This window comes from Myotis lucifugus, unplaced genomic scaffold, assembly GCF_000147115.1.
Source record: "Myotis lucifugus unplaced genomic scaffold, Myoluc2.0 scaffold_52, whole genome shotgun sequence".
NCBI classification, from domain to species: domain Eukaryota; kingdom Metazoa; phylum Chordata; class Mammalia; order Chiroptera; family Vespertilionidae; genus Myotis; species Myotis lucifugus.
This window is the reverse complement of record NW_005871100.1, coordinates 2,739,741-2,761,100: the sequence shown is the minus strand read 5'-3', so window position 1 is coordinate 2,761,100 and position 21,360 is coordinate 2,739,741. Positions and strand designations below refer to the sequence as shown.

The following is a 21,360-nucleotide window of genomic DNA, read 5'->3' as shown; positions in this document are numbered from 1 at the left end:
TGTCAGTCGCACATCCCTCTCACAATCCGGGACTGCTGGCTCCTAACCGCTCGCTTGCCTGCCTGCCTGATTGCCCCTAATTGCTTCTGCCTGCCAGCCTGATAGCTCCCTAACTGCTCCCCTGCCGGCCTAACTGCTCCCCTGCCAGCCCGATCGCCTCAACTGCCCTCCCCTGCAGGCCTGGTCCCCCTAACTGCCCTCCCCTGCTGGCCTGGTCACACCAAACTGCCCTCCCCTGCAGGCCTAGTTGCCACCAACTGCCCTCCCCTGCTAGCCTGTTCGCCCCCAACTGCCCCCCTGCCAGCCTGGTTGCCCCACAAAGCCTGCTGTTCAGTCATTTGGTTGTCCCTCACTAACACCCCTGCCAGCCTGGTCGCCCCACGCAGCCTGCTGTTTGGTCGTTACTGTTACTATGATGGCGTCCCAGACAATTTGCATATTCCTCTTTTATTAGTATAGATTACTTCCTATAGAGTCACTGGTGCTGTAACTTCATAGTTCAACAGTGAACTTGTATATGCAAGTAGCAAAGCTGTAGACTTTGCAATTCCAAATATTTAAATACATAAGTTCTTCCTTTATTTTTCCCAAATAGGATCCCTAAAAAAGACTTCATGGTGGCAGGGGAGTGGGAGGTAACTATTAGGGGGTGGTAATTATGTGGAGATATTACCAGTATAGTGGTGTCAGCATAGTATCTTATCGGCATATTGCTAGTAAGGCCTCCAAAAAGTCCCATCTGAAGGTCTGAAAAAAGTAGCTAAAGATCTGTGAACATTTCTATATAATAGATATGAGCGGGGTTTTGATTAAGTTCTTGAAGCTTTTCAGTTGGTCTTTATCAGACCCTTGTTAGTTTAAGGCTGTTGCTGCCAATAACTGGCAGTGTCAGGTGGAAAAATATTGGGAGAAAAGTCACTCTAATTTTTATTATGTCAAACTTGGAGTAAGAAAATGAAGGGAGAAATAAATGGGGGAAAACAGCATGAATAATATATTGGCATATTTTCTTCTGCTTTCTCATGCTTTATGTTGAAGCTGGTATGAAGTCATTTCATATTCCCAATGAAATTAAGTGCTAAATTTTTTAACTTGTTATTCGTTCTGCATGTTTGTAGTCTGGTAGAATGTTCTTGCTGGGATGGAATACAGAGATATCCAGTCCAACTTTATTACTTTGCATTTAGAGGACTGAGGTCTACTACATGTCATAAACCAGTGTTGTCCACATTGAACTGTAATGGGCTATCTAATGGGTATTTTTGCTTTGCTATTTGTTTTTTCTAGGAAAGACTTCAATATGTATTTATCTCAAATCTCATTGTAGTTTTAGCATATTAGAGTGTGATTACAAATATGACTGAAGTTTTTACTTGTGTGTATCTTCACTTATTGAGAAAGCAAGAATGTCGTTCAATGAAGTGGAACATTGTTTCCAGGATCCTGATCCTGATCCTGATCAATCAGACAACGTCAGCCCAAATCCATTGCTTGTGGCTCTTTGTTACAAACTCTGCTTAATCATCCGTGGGCATTTTGAGGGGGAAGCCAAAGGGAATGGAATATACCTCACCCAAATTGTTTTTGGAATGAACTAGAATATAAAAATCCCGACGGAGTAAGTAAATAAATCACACACACGCAGCCCATATTTACTCCTCTTCCATTGAAGGTGAAAGTACATAGTGAATTCCCACTTTGTAAATTAACCCAATCTTAGTGGAACGGGGGTGATTGACATGGTTTGCACCAGAGGGCAGCATGCTAATAGCAGTAGCTTCCATTCATTGCCTTGTCTTGTGCCTGCAATTGTGCCTTCTCCTTTACATGCATTATATCATTTAATTCTAGCTACTTTTTCATATGAGGAAACAAAATCAAGAGGATGAGAAGTTTGTCTAAAGTCTCTATGTGTCTATAATTTTCTTACTCTACACCTGGATTTGGTGAGCTATACATACTGAAAACATGCTTTGGCCTTAGATTTGTGTTTGAATATAAATCTATAAACTGCTTTTTCTTTTATTATTGACTTATCTCTTTAATAGCAATCAAATGAAGAAAATGAAAGTTTTTAGGAGATTATACTAACACATTAGCATTTAGAGGAACAAAGATTGTGCTTTTAAATCAGATTTTCTTGTTCATTGCATCAAGTGGCTATTGGCATTTATAGGAGCTTCTCAAGCATGTTTCAAGCTGATCTAGCAAAGTAGAACTTTACATGATTCACCTGAATACCTCAGAGGCCTTGATCTGCAGTCGTCTTTTATGTATGAAAAACTGGCATCCTGTCTATTCCATCTGGAAACCCTCCCCTTTGACAAAGAGTGTCAGAGAACGCAGGCAAATTAGTGACTAAGTGGAAATGTTAAGCTTGAGCTTCCACTATTTGGGGCAGGTTTTGATAAGACAATCACCTTGGATCCCTTAGTTCGCTTGGCCAGCAGAGACATGATCTCACAGTGTTACTAACCCTTTTTACCAGCTCAGCTCTTCTAAAGCAAATTAAAATCATGGCTTGATTGCTGTTGGAACACTTGGGGTAAGCCATGGCTGATAGTGAGGAGATGTAGAACATATAATTGATTTAAATCTAAATCTATGTTTCTACAGCTATGTGTCCTAAGCAAGGCCCTTGTCAGAGCCTTTTTGACTTGTCTCATAGGCACTCTCAGGGTATCTAGTCCACCAGCTGTCCACCTTGACAAAGTACGGATTCCAGCAGATGACTCAAGAGTATGAGAGAGTCTCATCTCTCACTGATTTGGATCACCCCAGCCATGGTCCGCCTTTTAAGCATCCACAGCTGTTGTTCTAAAACCAGAGTTGCTTTGGTTTGACTCATGGTAGCACTGCATCTTGGGATATGGGGAAATATCAGTGTCACTGAGAGGACCCTATCACTTTTATTGTACTTTTATACTTAATAAAAGGCACATTTATTGCAAAGAAGCCTATCTTGAATTCTGTGGAATTCTGTCATTTGTTACTGATTATTGCTCTCATAAAGGATTATGTATTTTCAAATTTATTTAATGTAAACTCTCTTAACCAGGACTTTATTAAAATTCATATAGGGACTAAATAAGAATATTGTAAAGAAAGCATTACTGAAAAATTCATGGGAATAGTGGTAAATATAAACCAAATGTAAAAAGTATCTAAGAAAATTGCCTTGTTTGAGAACCCCAACTCTTACTAAAATAGATAAGCTAATTCTAATTATTTTCTCTATTGATTTGAGTGCACTCTTGGGAATTCCATTAAGCCACATTTTGTTGGCTGAAATTAAGTCATGCAAATAATAAAAAATGCATTGCCTTTTAAAAAATACCCTATAATTAGAATGGTCACTAATTCAAACTGATCTTTTTTATAACTGGTCTGAATTAGTGAGGCTTTTATAGAATTACTAGCCACCATCAATTTAATATGAAATGATGTAAAATTACTTTACATAGTCCTTTAGTAATAACCATAGTTAAGAATATCAGGCCAATAGGAAAGAAAATTTTGCCTAGGGAGTTCACATTCTTCTCTTCCGATGTATGATGGGAACTCTGATTTTCTTTTCCTTTTTTTCTTTTTTTTTAATTGATGGCTTGCTGCTCTGCCATTTTTTTAATCATTGAGGAAAATAAAACATAGACAAACACATAACTCAAATGCAGCTCTGAAACCGAATAAGGTAGCAACCTGTTATTAAATTTGAGCAGTCTCACCACTTTTAAAAAGAAGAATCAGGTTTCAGGCTTTAGCTTTGTGCTTGACATTTAGACTTTGTCACTGAGTCTGAAGCACTTGATGCTAGGCAGACTATGGACTGATGGGAAAACTTAATGAGTTACTATTTCTTTCTAATAGTTCTAGCCATATACTTGTTTTCCTTCCCAGATGCAATGTGGTACAGGATTTCCTATTGTATAACTGGTGGGTGAATTCTTAAATCATAGTGCTGTTTGTGGCACTCTTCCAGGTAGATATACAAGGAGTGTCTCCACACGGCCAGTGTCCTTTCCCTAGCTATCTACAGAGGCTGCAATTCTATGACAAAATGCTCTTTTTTTCAAGAAATAGATTCACCAGGAAGGTAACTAGGTATTGAAATATGGCAAATGTTACAAAGGATTTTTTAATCCCTCTGGTGCCAAATCTTCATTGTTCGATGGGTAAAGAGATCCCCAAGGAGGTGAGATGAGTAGAAGTGGTAATATTTCTCACGTGCACTGGCCCCAGGTGTCTCCTAAGAACATGCGTGCTATTTGCAACCTGAGAGAAGGTAACACGCAGATGCTTATGCAGTGGCAGTTCAGATTTACAAAGGCAATAGCAACAAATCACTGTCAACGCGGGTCAAGTTCCGACTCAAAAGTTATTTAACTGTCAGTTTCCTTTGGGGTTATCCCCCCCTGTCATTCAGATGGTCCTCACTGAAGTGGAAGCACTAAAAAATGGCGAGCAAAAGTCCTTAAACAATCGTCTCAGCTCTGAGTTCCCACTGGAGTTCCTGTAAGTCCCTGGTGTGTGGCCTCCTGGACACACATTAGATATTATCCAACTAGAAAGCATTGGCCCCTATCATTCAGGATATGGAAATTGCTGCTGCTGTAACTAACCAGTGTATGCACTTAGTTTTAAATAGGGTGTGGTTTACAAGAATTTTAATTTATGGCCATGGACATTACCCACTTCAGGTCTAATTTCAGCTGGAACAGTTATTTGACAAGGCATTCATGTGGCTAAGAACCTCTGCCTCTTTTATTTAAGCTGCTGATAGATTTAGCTGTTCCCTTTTTGAAGATTTGCACATTTCCTGGCTTACTTGGAACTGGTACCATGTGGGATCAAAGACAACTGGAGACCCTGTATTAATTCTAATAAATGTTAAAACAAAAGTTAAGCTCCATTGTCTGGTTTCTGTTGTAACTGGAAAGAATGGCTCATTCACAAGAAGAAAATGAATAAAAAATTAGGAACAGTGTGCCTTATCTATTCCAAATGTGGACATAGATATCTGTTTTGTTTTTCTCTCACTATATCATACAGCAAAAAAAGTCCCATTTGGCAACAACTCTGGGGCCTTCATCTGGGTCTTCTGCTCTTGGGATGGGAGGAACCAACTCCATTTATAGCCCTGGCTCTCCTTTCTTGTTCCCTCGCTTTTGCTTCTATTGTTGTAGAGAGGCCCATGATGGCAGTGGCATTCCTGTCCCTGTGCCATGCTTCAACCTCCTTTGCTGATATATGTGAGCATGGGCTGGTATTTGGCAATAATTTTGCTTTAGAGGAGACATAAAACATTTGTCAACTTTGCTTGGGGATTGGCCCCCGATGCTAGCCTGAACTTGATTTCATGGGCCATCTCCTGAACTCGTCTCATTGTTCAGGACTTGGAGCCTCCAGGATGACTGTTTTCTCTCCCTGGAATCATAGTCTTCTACTTATAAATCTACAACAAAGAATCATAGGGGAATAAAAGGAACATAAAACCTGGAAAACTAAATTCCAACTGATGGCAAGTCGTCTAGTATTTCATTTTTCACATGTGATATTTTCTCAGGTTTTTTAGTCACCAAAAACGTTTCTGCAAGTTAGTAGAGAGTCTGTGGGATTGTAATACAGTTTTATTGTATGAGGGATTCAGTGATTCCCAGATATTTCAAAAGAACTGAAGATTGTTAGGATTATCAATTACTGATATGATTATGGAACCCAATTTCTAAATTTGGCCTGAGGTGAGTTTCATTTTCCTCATAAGTAAAATGGGGAAAATAATTTTTACTTGGTGTGATTGGTGTGAACATTAATGGAATGGTGCATACGAGACACTTAGTACTATGCCTGGCTTGGAATAAACACTCAATAAATGGAAGAACATACACACACACACACACACACACACACACACACACACACACACACACTGTTTTGTTTCCACTTTTACGTCTTATCTACTTACACCTTCTATTCAGAAGGCCCCTTTATCTATATATCTAGACTTTATATCTGGCCTAATATCTAGTGCCTAACCAGCTGTTACTTATATTCCCATTTAGCTGTACTTTAAATGGTCATATGTTTCTTTGGCCTAATGACTGTGCTGTTTGAAGGGAACCCATTACAATGGTGATTTTAGGATTCACAAAATCATGTAACTTTAGAACTTGATTTAAAAGATGAGGACTATGAGGTCTAGAGAACTGAGATAATTTCCCCCAGATCACGCACTTTCAAATCTAGATTTCTGGGTTGTCAGTGTTGTCTCTTACACATACAACAGAGTTCTTTGGAGCTGAGAGAGTCTGGTCAAAGCTCAGGATTCAGATTGAGAAGGGATTAAGTTTGTAGGTAAAAGAGGACTTCATAGTGATAAGATGGTTACAATTTGTGTGAGCTTGTTCAAGTTACTTAACTAATTTCTCCATTTCTAAAATAATATACACCCTACTTATCTCACAGGATCTGTGAGATCTAGATTAAAGAGAATGTTGTGAGTAAATAGTTTGTAAAATGGGCAAATATTAAGTCACAAATAGTGGCTTGAGATCCTCCAGTTTTCAAAGTAATAAGTTCTCTAGACCAGTGGTCCATGAGGTCCGAAAGGTTGGCGACGGCTAGTTTAAGGAAACCTTTGTAGCAGCGGTCACCAACTGGTGGTTCGTGAGGTCCGAAAGGTTGGCGACCGCTGCTCTAGACAGTCCAAATAGGAAAGAAATTTTATTCCTTTTAAAGAATATTCTCAGAATATTCTTTTAGCTGTAGCAAAGAAAACTAAAATTAATTATTATATTTTTAATGGGTTAGGAGTTGAATGTATTTGACTTGGAACCTTTCATCATTCTCTATGACTCTCAAAATGAGGGAATTGCTAAATTGTCCTCCTTTACGGAAAAGGAATTCACATGTCTGTGTATTTCTCTTTGGTATAAAAATCTACAAAATCCTTTTTCCTCCCAGCCCCGTGAAATTAGGCTTATCATGGGCTCAGCAGATTTTTTGGCTGATTTTAGTTAAATATTTTTTCCAGTTAGAAAAAAGTCATTCCACACATTGCAGTGTAATTCCAGTGATATAGACCCAGCAACTCAAGGTGGGACCTCCCCAAGTTGTCTGGAGGGAGGCTTGAAAATCCCTTACCTACTGTAGCCAGCTACACACCATGTTCCTCCTTTGGGATTTATGGTTTAATTTTCTTTCATAGTCTTACTTTATTTAAAGGGCTGGGAGATTATAGGTGGCCAGTCGGCATCTTAATTAAGGTGAGGGGAGGGGAGTTGTGAATTGAATACAGGCTTTCCACTGGCTTTTGAGGAAAAGATCCCATGAATGATCACTCGGTCTCTGTTTTCAGATCAGACTCCGACCCCAACGAGATTCCTGAAGAACTGCGAGGAAGTGGGACTCTTCAATGAGCTGGATTGCTCCCTAGAGCATGAGTTCAGGAAGGCTCAGGAGGAGGAGAGCAGCAAGCGGGTAGGTTTGCTGGGATGGACACCTCGAGAGGTGCCTCCTCCAGCACCTGGTGGAAACTCTTGGTGGAAATGGATGGCACTGCAGGTTGATTGCTAATGTGGCCTGGCCCTTAAACAGTATTTTATCCATTTGCAAATGTCCGTTTAATGTTTTGTTTTGTTTTGTTTTAAAAAAGGATGAATCCCTGATTGTGATAGAACCTGAAGCTAGAAAAATCACAGAAAAAACTGATATCTGAAATACTAAATTCAAGCAAAAAAACAACAACAAACAAAAAACAACACACTATCTGATTCTTGAATCTGAGTCATATAAACTCACAGACATTTTCTGTTCAAAACTAGTTGTTTTCCTAAATATTTAATAGCAAGCCTTACAAGAGTCAGAGACAACAGGTGAAAAATTATTGCAGTATTAAAGGAGGTTTCTCTAATTTTTGACCCAGGTTTTAACTTTGATGTCTATAATCTGCCCAATAGATCTCTACCATGTTCACAGTTACTTCCTAGTTATATTATGGAACATCTGTTGTTATTGAGATAAATAGGTTAACTGGAGGTATGGAAAGTGCCTTTCTTTTTTTAAGAAAATCCACTTTATGAATCCCTCCAGAACATATTCAGTTTTATTGTAATGTTGTGCTGGCATTTTCCAATCACTTTATAAGATTAAGGAAAGGAAATGAAGTCATAAGTAAGTGTGATAATGAAGCATTTTAGTATTTTTTCATTGTTTTTATAGAGCATTATTGAGTGCCCAAAATGTACGAAACAACAAATTAGACACATTCCATGAAAAGTCTTAAAATGTGAAAGTTGGTTGGCAGGAAGGACCAGCTAGGTTGTAATGGATTCTGAAGTTCCAGCTGTTCCATCCGGAGAAGAAATTTTAAAAGGCTCTGATGTTTCCCTAAGTGTTTCAAAACCTTTGAATCCTCCTCTATGTGAAATTTTAATAATCCCTCTCCACCAGGTTTTTCATGTCATGTTCTCACATCAAAATAGTCAAAGGCTTGTATTCAGCCCATACTGCTTTAGAAAAAAATCAGGAGAATAGGTGAAGAGTACAGTAAGAGGGATATAAAATCTCCGTCAACTCATTTTATTTGTTTATGATTAATTTGTCATTCATACTTGATGCCTCTATCCCTACCACCTCAGTGATAGGAAAGGGCCTTTTTTCTTTTTCTAAGCAAACACTTATTTAGCATTTATTTGCCAGACACTGTTCTAAGCACTTAAAAAATTAACACAATGAAAATAAAAGGTGCATATTCTATATTTCATTCCATTAGAAATAAATTTCTTAAAAAAAACAACCTATAAAAATAGCAAGGGAGAAGAAGAGTCCCAAACCAAACACTTGAGTAAATTTCCCCTGGTTGAGTAGTAAATTTAGCTCTCCTGATAGGCATGGCATATGTAAAAGACTGAAGGACTAAGTTAATTCATGCCTCAAGCTAGTCGAGGTTGGAGTTTTAGATTATACTGTACTATATGAAAGGTGTGTACGTGATTCATTCTGTCTTCATTTCTGATAGAGTGGATTTAACTGAAGTGGATGCCTTTGATTTTCCTAAAGACATTTACCAAGGACAGCTTTAGGAAGCCCATGGTAGGGCTGTGATTTTAGGTGGTCTCCATTATATAGTACTGATGATCTCCTATATGAAGTCCCGTGGGAGGAAATTCTTGCAGATCTGAATTCCAGGAAATAGTTTGCTCCCCCTGAGGAACTGAAATATTTTTTTCTCATGGACCTGAGAATCATGTAACCGGTTCTGTTTCTCTTTTCGCTTTGACTGCTTGGTTAACATAAGCCAAATTTACTGCTTACCTTTCAGAACTTGGTAGAACATGGTCATGAGGGCATTTTACTTCCTCCAAGACTAGACTTTCAATTCCAGTTTATATTTCCTCTGGTCCAGATTTTTAATTTAAGAAACATTTTCATGCTATACATTTCTTTTATGAGTTGAAAAAGAGTATAAATAATTAAGCTTTAAAAATGAAGATAATTAGGCAAGCAAAGTTGAAAAAGAGGACTATTATAGTTGTATTTTCTCTTTTAAATGTCGCTCTTAGCCATGTGATGATTTCTTGATGGGTATGTACTGGTGGGGATCCTACAGCCAGATTTCCCCATGGTTTGGGGGCAGACCTCTCATCAGGTCACTGTCTCATACCCCCACGTCACTTGCACGCCCTGGAAGGCTGTTGAGGTATCCTCTTCCCTTGCCTTGTTCAAACCAGATGGGCCAAATCCAGCCTCGGGTACCGATGACTCCATAAGAGGGCACCTTCTTAAGGCCCATTGCATGGTGACTCGGTGACTCATCCAAATGGGCTGTATTGATGGCTTCTACTCTAGCATTTCTTTGGAAGCAACAGGGTGGAGAAATGAGGAGGGGATGCTCTCCAATCTGCCAGTATAGTCTTATCCACCATTGGGCCACATTTCTCCAGCTACCAACATCCTTGGCATACTGCCAACCCCCGCTCCCACTTCATTTATTTGTTCCCTGCTTAACAGGTAGGAATACAGCTCTTTATTTAATGCATACCTGATTATACTGAGCGCTATGTTCTCCTTCCCTATTGCTCCACATTCAGATAATCATTTCTTTTTCTTTCTATATCCACAGCTCTCTTCTGATTTCTTTTCCTCCTTGTCTTTTAAGAAAAGACTTGCATTCATTTCCTCAGCAAGTTTTGGTCAAGTGGAAGATGGATGAATTGATCTGGAGAATTTGCTTATAAAGTCTTGCTAGAACTTTCTAAGTACTTTATACAAAATAGTTGAAAGATTGAGGTGGTCATTCCCTGTACCTTTAAATTTCTAGCTGTAGTTTGATCTAGTAAAGAGTAAATAGAGAGTTGATCTTTGCTTCTCCCATGTGGCTGTACAATGGGGAAAATTACATTCTATAGACTATCACTAACACTTTACCAAAAGTATCCCACTGTGTGCATACAGGGAGGACAGGCTAGAGGCAGGCCATTGCCACTAGAAAAAGCCCCAATGTCTATATACATATCATAAATAGCAAGCAACACATTTTACAGTTGTCTCAATTTTCTGTGTTAGTGTAAGTTCAGAGCTTCAAAACTCTTTAATAAGAGACTTTGCCCCTTGGAAAAGCTTCCCTCACTAGCAGGCATCATAAATTTAAAGTTGGCCCTAATGGATTTGGCTCAGTGGTTAGAGTGTTGGCTTGTGGACTGGTCTTGGGTTCAGTTCTGGTCAGGGGCACACACCTCCATTGCAGGCTTGATCCCCTGCCCCAGTCAGGTTGCATATAGGAGGCAACCAATCAATATGTCTCTCTCACATCAATGTTTCTTTTTCTGTCTCTCCCCCTCCTTTTCATTTTCTTTAAAAAAAACCAATGGAAAAAATATTCTCGAGTGAAGATTATTTAAAAAAAAATTAAACTTGCCTCTGGCTTACAAATCAGGCTAGTCCATGTCCTAAAACAGATGAGAAATTATTGTTCATTATTTATCCATTCAGGAAAAATTTTCAAGTGCCCACCACTTGCCAGGCACTGTGCAAGGCATTGGTGAATATACTACTGACTAAAGCTGGTAAGAAGAAGAAAATAAAACAATCTTGCCTTCATGTAACTTACTCCTAGTGGGCAAGACAAACAAGAAGCAAGTAAAGACAAGAAAATGTATAACTTGTCAGAAGATAAGTGCTAAGGAGAAAAATATGGCAGGGAAGGAGCACAGGGTGGTGAGGGAGGGCATGGCTGGTGATTGGACATGTGGTAGAGACCTGAAAAAAGGAGAAGGCCTGAACCAGGTGTGTGTTGGGGAAAACAGTATTCCAAGTAGAGAACCAATAAGGAAATGAAGTAAGGAAAAGGTCTGAACATGGAACTTGGCAGAGCCCTCCAGAATCTTCCAATACAGGGTATTCAACTCTCCTCAGTGGCCAGTAATGACACAAGATCATGAGGCATGAAGATTCAAGTCAAGTATGGGACCCCTTTCAGTAATGCTGAATGGAGTCCAACAACTGGCAGTTGGGATGCTGATTTTGTGTTCCATATTAGAGGGGGAGAAAGATTATTTAAAAAAAAGAAAGAAAGAAAGAGGAGGGTGAATTAACCTTTTACATTTGATTTCTTTTTTATTAAGATTGACTAATGCAAATCTAGGAAGCCAGAGAAAGCTTCGCCATCTGATAACAGCTTTGTGCAAGTGTACGTGTGTGCATGTGTAAGAAAGGAAGGGGAGTTGAAAGGACTAGAGATTAACTCCTTTGTCTTCCTGAGAGAGATCTAACATCCCAGCCCAACGTGGTTAAAGACCCTGAAGATGAAAAGTGCTGGTATAAGTGCTAAGTGTTGTTATTCTCCCATAGGACCTAAATCTGACTCATTATGCTGATGCAGCAATAGCAAATTAGGACATTTCCATGCGCTAGAATTCCTACCCAAATGATGAAAAGTGCAGTCTATTCCCAGAGGGTGTTGACTGTTTAACACATGGGAACAAGGGACAAGCTACAATCTTAAGATCTTGCATCCCAGCTCAACAGGAGTCACAGAACAGGGCAAGGCCGGGTCAGTCTCAGCTCAGAGGAGTAGGCTGCTCAATCTGATTAAATTCTGTACCTGGAAATCATGTTACCCGACACCACCAGCTCTTGGGGGAGAGAGGATGCAGAGAGGGAGGCGCTTTGCTTTGCTTTGCTTTCCTACACAGTCTTGCTCTATCAGCCACTAGCTGGCCTGGCTGCTCTCTGGGGAAGGTGTGAGTGGCTCTGGATGGAAAAGAAAAGACACAGAATTGAGCAGACTTGCAACAGCTGCATGTTTCTGGTTGTGTTATGTTTTCTATGATATTTGTGTAAAACTATCCCCCTGTCCCCCAGAAGTCTGGAGGAAAGAATATCCTGAAACCTAAACTTGGTTTTATCCGAGTATTTAAAATGTCACCATGCTTGTTAAATTGTAGTGGATGAGACTGTTTTTGATCTTTTTGGATTTTTTTGGTTTTGTTTTTATCAGCATGGTTGAAAAGGAAATACTCACTGGCAATGTTATGAGAGACAACCTATTTCTCCCTCTACCCAAATAACTGGAAATCCTAACCCTTATAAGGATTTTTTTCTTCCCATTTTAGTACACTACAGCTTTCTCCTTATAGGTTTAAAATATGCCCTCAACTTAGGTGGAATTTGACACTGGAAAAGAGAAATTGACTTGGTCTTCATATCCCACTCCGGCAAACAACTAAACGGCAAACAGATAAACTGGAAGCTATTTCATGTGCCTTAGTTCCCTGGATTTAGGATTAATGAGAACAGTCTTAAAAGAGATGAGCAAGAGTTGGCATCTATTTCCATATATGTCAATGACTCATGATGTGATCTGAGGTGCTGCCTCGATTTTAAAATGGAGTGGGGAATAAAATAAACTTGTAGTTTTCGTTTTATAAAACTATTTTGTTTTGTGGAGAGTCAGAGTATCCTCAAAGCGGCAAAATGCATTGCTTATTACCTTGAAAAGAGTGAGCACGTCTATCAATATGTTTGACATGGATGACGAGGGAAGGCCCATGACTTAGAGGAATTCTGACTAAGAGGGGCACTGGGGGTTGTCCCTCTCCTCCCATGGAGAATTTGTATATTTGGATAATTTGGACCTTAATGGATGAGTCCTCATGGCCTAAGTTCCACACTAAAGAAAACATGTCTTACCTCTTAAGGCTGAGGATCTAATTTCTAATGCTAAATCACTTGGCAGTTCATGGCTCTGCCTTCAGCAGCAGTGGTGGTGGCAGTAATTGCAGATGAATGTCTCTCTGCCTGTGAGTGGCAGGTGTTATTGTTCTCTGAGTTCAGTATTAAGCAATTAAGTTTTCTTGTCATGGGTTTTATATGTATTTGCTATCACATGACATTTATTCTGGCAAGGCAGGGGTCTCTCTTAAAAATATTTTTATTGATTTCAGAGAGGAAGGAAGAGAGGGAGGGAGAGGGGAGAGAGAGAGAGAGAGAGAGAGAGAGAGAGAGAGAGAGAGAGAGAGAAACCAACCATCAATGATGAGAGAGAATCATTGATTGGCTGCCTCCTGCCCGCACTCTATTAGGGATTGAGCCTGCAACCATGTGCCTTGACAGGGAATGGAACCATTATCTCTGGATTCATAAGTCTATGCTCAACCACTGAGCCATGCCGGCTGGGCTAGCTGAGGTCTTTTTAAATACTGGTCACAAGGGTCTCACAGGCTCAAGTTTGAGTTAGAAAGGTTTTAGATTTACTCCTGGCTGTGATGGGTATTCTCATAAGAGGTACTTGTTTCCACCTGGAGCTATGAAGTATAAGAGATTGGAACTGTTTTCCCTTTTTACCATATAACATGAAGATTGCTAGAGGAAAATGGACATTGATTGGCAGAACTTCTCTATTTGTGTTGAAGATATTGCAGAATAAAACCATGTTCTCTTGCACCAGTATTTCCTGTTCAGTTGTGACTGAACATGGTAATGATCATATTCATGAGAAGCATATTCAGATGCACATATGACATTTTGAACTTGTAATTAATGATCACTTGATTTTGGTCCCTTCACTAACAGGGAATAATTATAGGTGGTTAAGCCAGTATTGTCGTCCCCATTTTAAATACAGGGGAACAAACTATCAGGAAAGAGAGTTGATAGTCACTCACTAAGGAGAGCCAGGGGCAGGAGTGACATGTTCTGGCGTTTTCCCCACCTCTCTGTTCTGCTTCTGCTGCCTTGTCTTTTGGTTGTATCCACTCACAGGTGGTTTCTGTTTACACTTTCTTTTCAGAGAATTCACACATTCTCATAGCTTAACAACCAACTCCACCCAGACAATTCCTTTACCTATACATCTAGCCCTTATGTTGGACTTTAATATTTATCTCTAACCTCCAGCTGTTACTGACATTCTCATTGGAATATAACACCCTGTTTCGAACTCAACTTGCCCAGAACTGTCTTCAGAGTTTTCCAGCGCAAACTCAGTGCCACGTGTGACCCCCCTGGTTCTGACAGAGGCTAATCACTCACTCACCACAGCAGTCAGCTTGCCTCCCCCACCCTCCTGTGCCCCATTCACTCAGTCCAGTCAGCTTTCCTAGGAAAGAGTCCTCATATCTTCTCTGTATTTTCCATTTCCATCACCTCAAGTCTAGACCATCATCACTTCCTGCTGGGTTATTTATTGCTGCAAATTCCAAGAAAGTTTTTTGGCCTCCAGCCTAACTTTAAAGAAATGCTTCACATTAAGTATTATTGTAAAATGGAATGCATTTTTTAACAGAAATATTTAAAAGTTTAAAAAATGTCTTCTTGAAGATGCTTGCTGTCACTTGCAGTTAAAAGTTCCTTCAAATATTGCCACTGTTAAAAGGTAGAAGAGTTGGTGTGGGATGTCATAGGTATGAAAGAAAGTCCGTTGTTTGAAAGGTGTTAAATATAGCCTTGATTCTACAACATTCTATACATGGAATGTATTTTAAAGAACCAAAGCAGGGATCGGGGAGGGGCACTAAAAAATTGACCAAGAAAAGAAACAAAAAATAGCAGAAACATGGTGGAGCCCTGAAGTTCCCCAGGGACAACAATCAACCCAGACTGGGGCTGTGAGGACCTCTTGTTTGGCCCGCCTTCCCAGCAGGCAGCCTTACTGTAGTTGACAATTAGCCCAATTGAATTGTTTGGCTGGGAGAATCTTCGCTAAAACAATTATGAAGCTCAGTGTTAAGGGCCCAGGAAGGAGCAGCTTTTCCCAGGAGGAGACTTTCTCAGCAGCATGATTTTTCTGTTCCAGGTTGGGTTGGGTTCTCAGCTCATTAAAATCACTTCTTACCCATCTGGAGGCAGGCAAACCAGACTGGGATTTCAAGGTATTAACCCAAATGGAATCACAACAGTGAATGGACGCTGTCTTCTGAAGGCATCCATGCCCAGCTTTGAGTATTCAGGACTTCCAGCATACCAGATAGGCACAGAGGCAGTGTGTACCTGGGGGCAGGGGGCCGAGGCATCTGCAGAGGAAACCGTGCTGTCCTCTGTGAGGCCCTGCATTCCCAAGGCAAGCAGGAAAACAGATCTGTTTTCTGGGCCAGATTAAAACAAAATGACTAAAAGAGGAAGCTTTCGTTCTAGGCAGAAAACACCCACCCCCAATTTGGAAAATTGGACCAAATGTTAGACGACACAGTGAGCATCTGCCTCTAAGAATCGGGTAAGCCTGGGCCCCTCACAGAGATGGGAGCAGAAACTGACATTGTAAAAAGGGAAAAGGAAAATAATATAATGGTTGCAAGAGTCCCTGCCTCCGTCATCTCATAAATCCAGGTGAACATTAAGAGCAGGTATGGGAGTGATTTGCTCTGGGAACCCTGTTTTTAGCATTTGTGTGTTGTTAAGTTATTTCCATATTGATAAGGCTGAGGCCAGGAACTGGGATTCCATGCATTCCTCCTGTCCAGATTTCCAGCACGTTGGCTGTCAACTCAAACTTGTGGTGCAATTACTGATTTTCACAGCAGAACCCAAAGGAACATTTTCTGTGTGCTTTACTCAACTACCCCCAGAGCCCAAAGGCCTAGGAAAGTTTATAAAATGTCAGTGCTTTCCCTCTAAATTACTTGTACCACCTTCTTACACTTTCGGGAACTAACTATTCTGATGAACCAGAGGGGCTCACCAGCTGGTTGGATGAAGAGGTGGTCAGATACGCACAGTGTCACCCGCTTGATCCTCATTTTTTGGCTGGGATGGTCCTCGGATCCCAGGTATGATGAGCTATTGGCTGTGGTCTTTTTCAGAACATTGCTGGGCTTCCCTTTGTTCTTCACTTTTTGAGATATAAAGGACTTTTTTAATACATGTTTTTATTGATTTTAGAGAGAGAGAGAGGAAGGGAGTGGGAGAGATAGAAACATGAATGATGAGAGAGAATCATTGATTGGCTGCCTCCTGCATACCCCCTACTGTAGATCGAGCCCGCAACCTGGGCGTGTGCCCTGACCTGGAATTGAACCATGACCTCCTGGTTCATGAGTTGCCACTCAACCACTGAGCCACACTAGCTGGGCTAAAAGACTCTTTTTAACCTGTTTGAACTTCTGACTTTTCTGACAAGGCCAGTTCTCTCATTTGTTTCCAGAATCAAATAGAATGCCAGAAACTTTACTCAGATTGCCTCTAAGCAACTATTTTCTAATGAAACTCGTGTTGGTAAGCTTAGACTGTTGTGTAGGTAGATGATTTTTTAACATTTGACCTAATGGCGAATGTGAGCTGTTCCATTGGAAAGTTTTGGGCCTAGGCGGCGGGCTAGTCCCACCTGCCAACTCTGCAGTCATTGGCACTGTGGGGGCTTCCCCAGTCTTCTCCATGAAGCCAGGCAAACCCCTATATTTTGGAATGAGTGTGGCTATAGCCACAGGCATCCCTAGGATCTGAGTTACGTGCAGAGTGCACCATCTGTTTTATGAAAACTCTGAAAGTTGATCACAGTGCTGACCAGAACGGCCTAAGTTGGTGCCCGGTGTGGCTTTGTGTTTGGGTGGGGGCTTATTCAGGCTCTGCAAGCAGTCATGTCCCCAAAGAAGAAAAACAGTCATGTTTCGGGTGGCTGTCGGATTGATTGACTACAGATGATGCTTCGCTGGGCATTTTGAAAAACATCTGCTCTCAAAGAAGTCGTCCCCTTCCTGGCTTCTCCTGGTGTGATTTGTTATGCACACAGCTTAGGAACTTTCTCAGAGGATTTATGAACATGAGACTATTGCTGGACTTGTTGGCACGGCTGCCTAGGCATTGCCGTCCTTTCCAGGTCGAGCCTACAATTGCAGAGCTCTAGAATCTGGAGTGCGTGGGAGCCCCACCCTTCTAGCCCCACTTGGTTGGTGCCCAAGTAGCTGGAAGGAAACAAGGCGGTCCAGAGTCCTGGAAGCCCTTTTTGCAGTGGGATGTGCCCAAGTGAGATATGCACTATGATATCTCTGTGCTGTTCTTTCCCCTGGAAAATGGACTCCAGCGCTTCCGGTGTGATTGGCAACAACCCAGAAATGGGCTGTGGAGAAGTAATGCACAGTGTTGCCCGGATTCAGGACAAGGGCAAGAGATCAAGACTCCATTCCACCAGTCTCTAAAATCATGCGTGACTTCACTTTCTCACCGGTAGCTTATAACCTTGGAGTTAGAAACATACGTAGTTCCATTTGTGGAGATCTGGAAATTAGAAAATAAAGCTAGTTCCCAGGTAGATGGTGTTACATTCACATATTATGTCAGCACTCACTTTGGATATTCTTCTGATGTTGACTGAAAGAATCGTCCAAAAAGGGGTCTTAGGAACAGAAATCCAAAGTCCACATTCACAGAGACAGCAACACAGTGGAGACCTTGCTGCCAGAAAGAGCGACTCATCCCTGCACAGCAGGAGGAGGGGAATAGCTCATTTTCCAGGTCTCTGTTAGGGTTGTCTTTATTTGTATCACAACAATGCACCTACAGGAGCACATGATTAGGCAAAGTGGGCACTCCGGGCTATGAATATTCCTCATTACTCTGACCATCACCTAGGATCACCTACAATGTCCAGTTCAACACCAGCTTTAGCAGATATCTGCCGCCCCTTGATTGTGACAGGGATACCATGGATTCGCCCATCTGCCGGGTGTGAACTTAGAGTTGACTCACCATTAGTGGTGAGAGATGTGTAGGGACCAAAATACAATTGATGGCGGGAGAGAGGAGCGGCTTTGACCTCATTAGTGTTGCTCTTCTAATGGCTTGAACACTCCCAGACGACAGCTACCAGAACACTCCTCACCCGAGCCACTGCGCTTTTCACAGGCAAAACAATTTGTTAACAACCCTGATGGAATAGTCCAAGCACGTTTTCTCTTATGAGATTTTACATTTTTCCCATCCTACAGTCTACTGCCTTTTGACAAAAATCTCACCATGCCACAGCAAACCTGCCTAAATCACGTAGCATCACCTGTCGTTATAAAGGAGTAGCAAGATCTCACACTTGTGCTTTGGTCAACCTGATGTGACCGTGGAGAGAAAGGCCAGAGAGGCTCACAGAGAGCAGGGCACATGGGTGTTTCTGATCTCCGCCTGAGGCTGCTGTTAGAAGGAGGGTGAATGGAGCTCTGTGTGTTCTAGGAATGGCTTGAAAGGAAGTTAGCCACTAAAATGCTTTGCTTAGATGCTTTGTGGGGGATTCGTTCAGCTCATCCTCCTAGAATTCCTGGCTTTTTATCAGGCAGTAAAAATACCACTCCAACAGAGCCATGCCCCATGAGTATGAAATGGTTGACTGGGCAGTTTTCAAACATCCACGTACGACTTATGAGCTCACACATTTTCCCCGACTTCCTGCACCTTCCTTGCGAAGTCGAGGCACTTCCTTCCTCATTCCTTGCCCAGGGTGTATGTGAACTCCTTCACTTTCAAGTTTGCCGCTGAGACCGTTTGACATATTAGCCAGCTTCAGAATGAAGTCTGGGCAAAGATGACTGATATTTGCAGTCGCCCCTCCTTGGCATGGAAAAGAAGAAAAAGACCCAGTCTGATTTTTAGAGTGGTCCTCTTTTTCTACCCCCCAACCCCTGGCAGAGGTAACCTGTTCCTCCTGCCAAATGCCTTTCCCAACAGCTGTTTGGTGATTCTGTGTCACTGGGCTCATTGTAAAATCAAGCATATCCTTTTAATTACCTGTTCATATTTCAGCAATGCGGAGTTCCATGGCACAGAGAGAGGGGATAAACCTTCATTATAATGGATTTTTAGTAAGACTATCTCTGAGATAAGAGTCCTAAATCTTGGCAGCCTCTATAGAGCACACACTTTGTGCTGCACACAAATTCCTGGCTCCCCAGAGCCGTGTTATAAATGGAGTGCACGGTCCAGGGCTGGGTAATAAGATACTGCAGATACATTTGAGAGCAAGGTGCACTTTTGCTTTATTTATGAAGATAGACATGCTGGTTGAGGGCTTAATCACAGCTGATAAATCATTTTAAGAAAGCCTATTAGAACCATATGCTGATTTTTTGCATTAATATAGTGTGTCTGTTTCCAGTCTAATAAGACAGGGTTTTCTCTCATGCTCTCCGTGTCTCTCCAGCGTGCACTATTTATCTGTTTAAGTGGTATCACTTGTGTGGGGGCATTTATCTCTTTAAGAGGTACCATTAATAAAAGGATGTGAAAGGAAAGAGGCGAGGAAAAATGAGTGAAGGCGCCCATTGCTAGTGCCTGTGTGTAAGTGCATGTGCATGTGTGTGTGTTTATGGTCTGACAGAGGAAAGAGTCAAAAAGCTGAGAAACGGAAACATCTCAATTAGAGTTTCGGAAGACCATGGACTGGTCTTCCCTGGGCATAAGGTAGTCATTTCAGCCCAGGTGGTTATAATACTAGAGTAAAAGATTATCTGAATAGAGGTGTGTGTGTGTGTGTGTGTGTGTGTGTGTGCGTGTGTGCGCGCGCACTGACATTTTGGTTACCTCACTTCTCCCCAAGCTAGAGGTCTGCCCAGGAACAGGTCCCAGAGCTCTCTAATGAGAGCCATATTGGGACTCCAGATCGGAGCCAAGTTCTGTTTATCACTAATTGCAGGGGTGCCTTGCAGATCTTTTCTATTATTTCCTGATTATACCCCTGCTCTTTTTATGATCTTGCCAAAATTCAAACAGTAATAATTGCATGATTTATTGTTTATTTATAACCCCTTCTACTGCGTCCATCGCTGTATTGAATAGATTTTAAAATAGCAATGGCTTTTCCTAAATGACTGGGTTTCTTTTACCTTCCACTGAGAAGTCATATGTTTCTGAATCTCATTTATCCCTTTAAGACTTACTGGCTTTTTATCAAACAGCAAATACCCCTCCAACAGAGCCATGCCCCATGAGTATGAATGGCTGACTCGGTGCAGCTTTCAAATGTCTGTCTTCTTCAAAGTGCTTCCATGGTGCTCCTTCCCAGAGTGCTGGGCTTCTGGCCATACAAGTAAGGGTCGGAGGGGGAGAGGCAGGGGGGTTGCTGCACAGAGAGAGCTTGTGTGCCAGGAAGACGTTTCGGGAGAGGATATAATTTATCCTTTATGATTGCATCCAGGTTGGATTATATGACTGCTAAATTTCTTTTCAACTTACAGTTGCCATGATTGTCTGAAAACAATGTTTAGAGAGATGAGCTAAAAGCCCATTTAATACAAATGTGGACATAGTGGGAAAATATGCCACCAAATTATTAGAAATGAGATTATAAGTGAGTAATAATAAAATCACCACTGTTTATTGAGTTTCTACTCTTTGTCAGACATGGTGCTAGAAGTTTTGTTTATTTTATTCCCTGATCATCACAACCATTCTACCAGATAGATATTTTACCCTCATTTTACATAGTAAGGAGTTAAGGCTGAAGAGATTGCTGAAAGCCACAAAGCTACAGGGAGTTACAGGTTCAGTATTTGTACACAGGACTGTCTGCTGGAGAATTCGTGTGCTTCCCACTACTTCAGATGGCCTGTTCCTATCTTTATTTCTTAATGGTACATGTATGTTTAATACATGCTCATTTATATTTTTAAATGTGCAGTGGATGCTTTACAAAACATCAAGCTGAGCTTGACCTGCACAAATAAGAAAAAAAACACACAAAAAAACCTTGGCTGCACCCACTCTATCCTAGTCTCTGAAATTCTCCTCTGTGCTCAGTAGGTCTCCAATCTCAGCTCCTCCGTGTTCCGTGGTTGTGGCTGCAGACAGTATGGCTGACCCTGAAACCTCAGGAAAAAAAGGTGGTTGCTCACTATGATGCCTTTTTCATTGTCACCAAAGGCATGCAGTTCACTATGACTGGTCTAT

General features: G+C 41.2%; 1 protein-coding gene across 1 annotated transcript in view; it reads left to right on the top strand.

The window, feature by feature from the left end:
- CREB5 (cAMP responsive element binding protein 5) overlaps nt 1-21,360 on the top strand; it is a 381,586-nt gene that overhangs the window by 73,671 nt on the left and 286,555 nt on the right. The window contains exon 4 of the mRNA XM_023753829.1: nt 7,355-7,476. Within this exon, the coding sequence (XP_023609597.1) occupies nt 7,355-7,476 (122 nt within the window). The remainder of the gene's footprint in view (nt 1-7,354; nt 7,477-21,360) is intronic.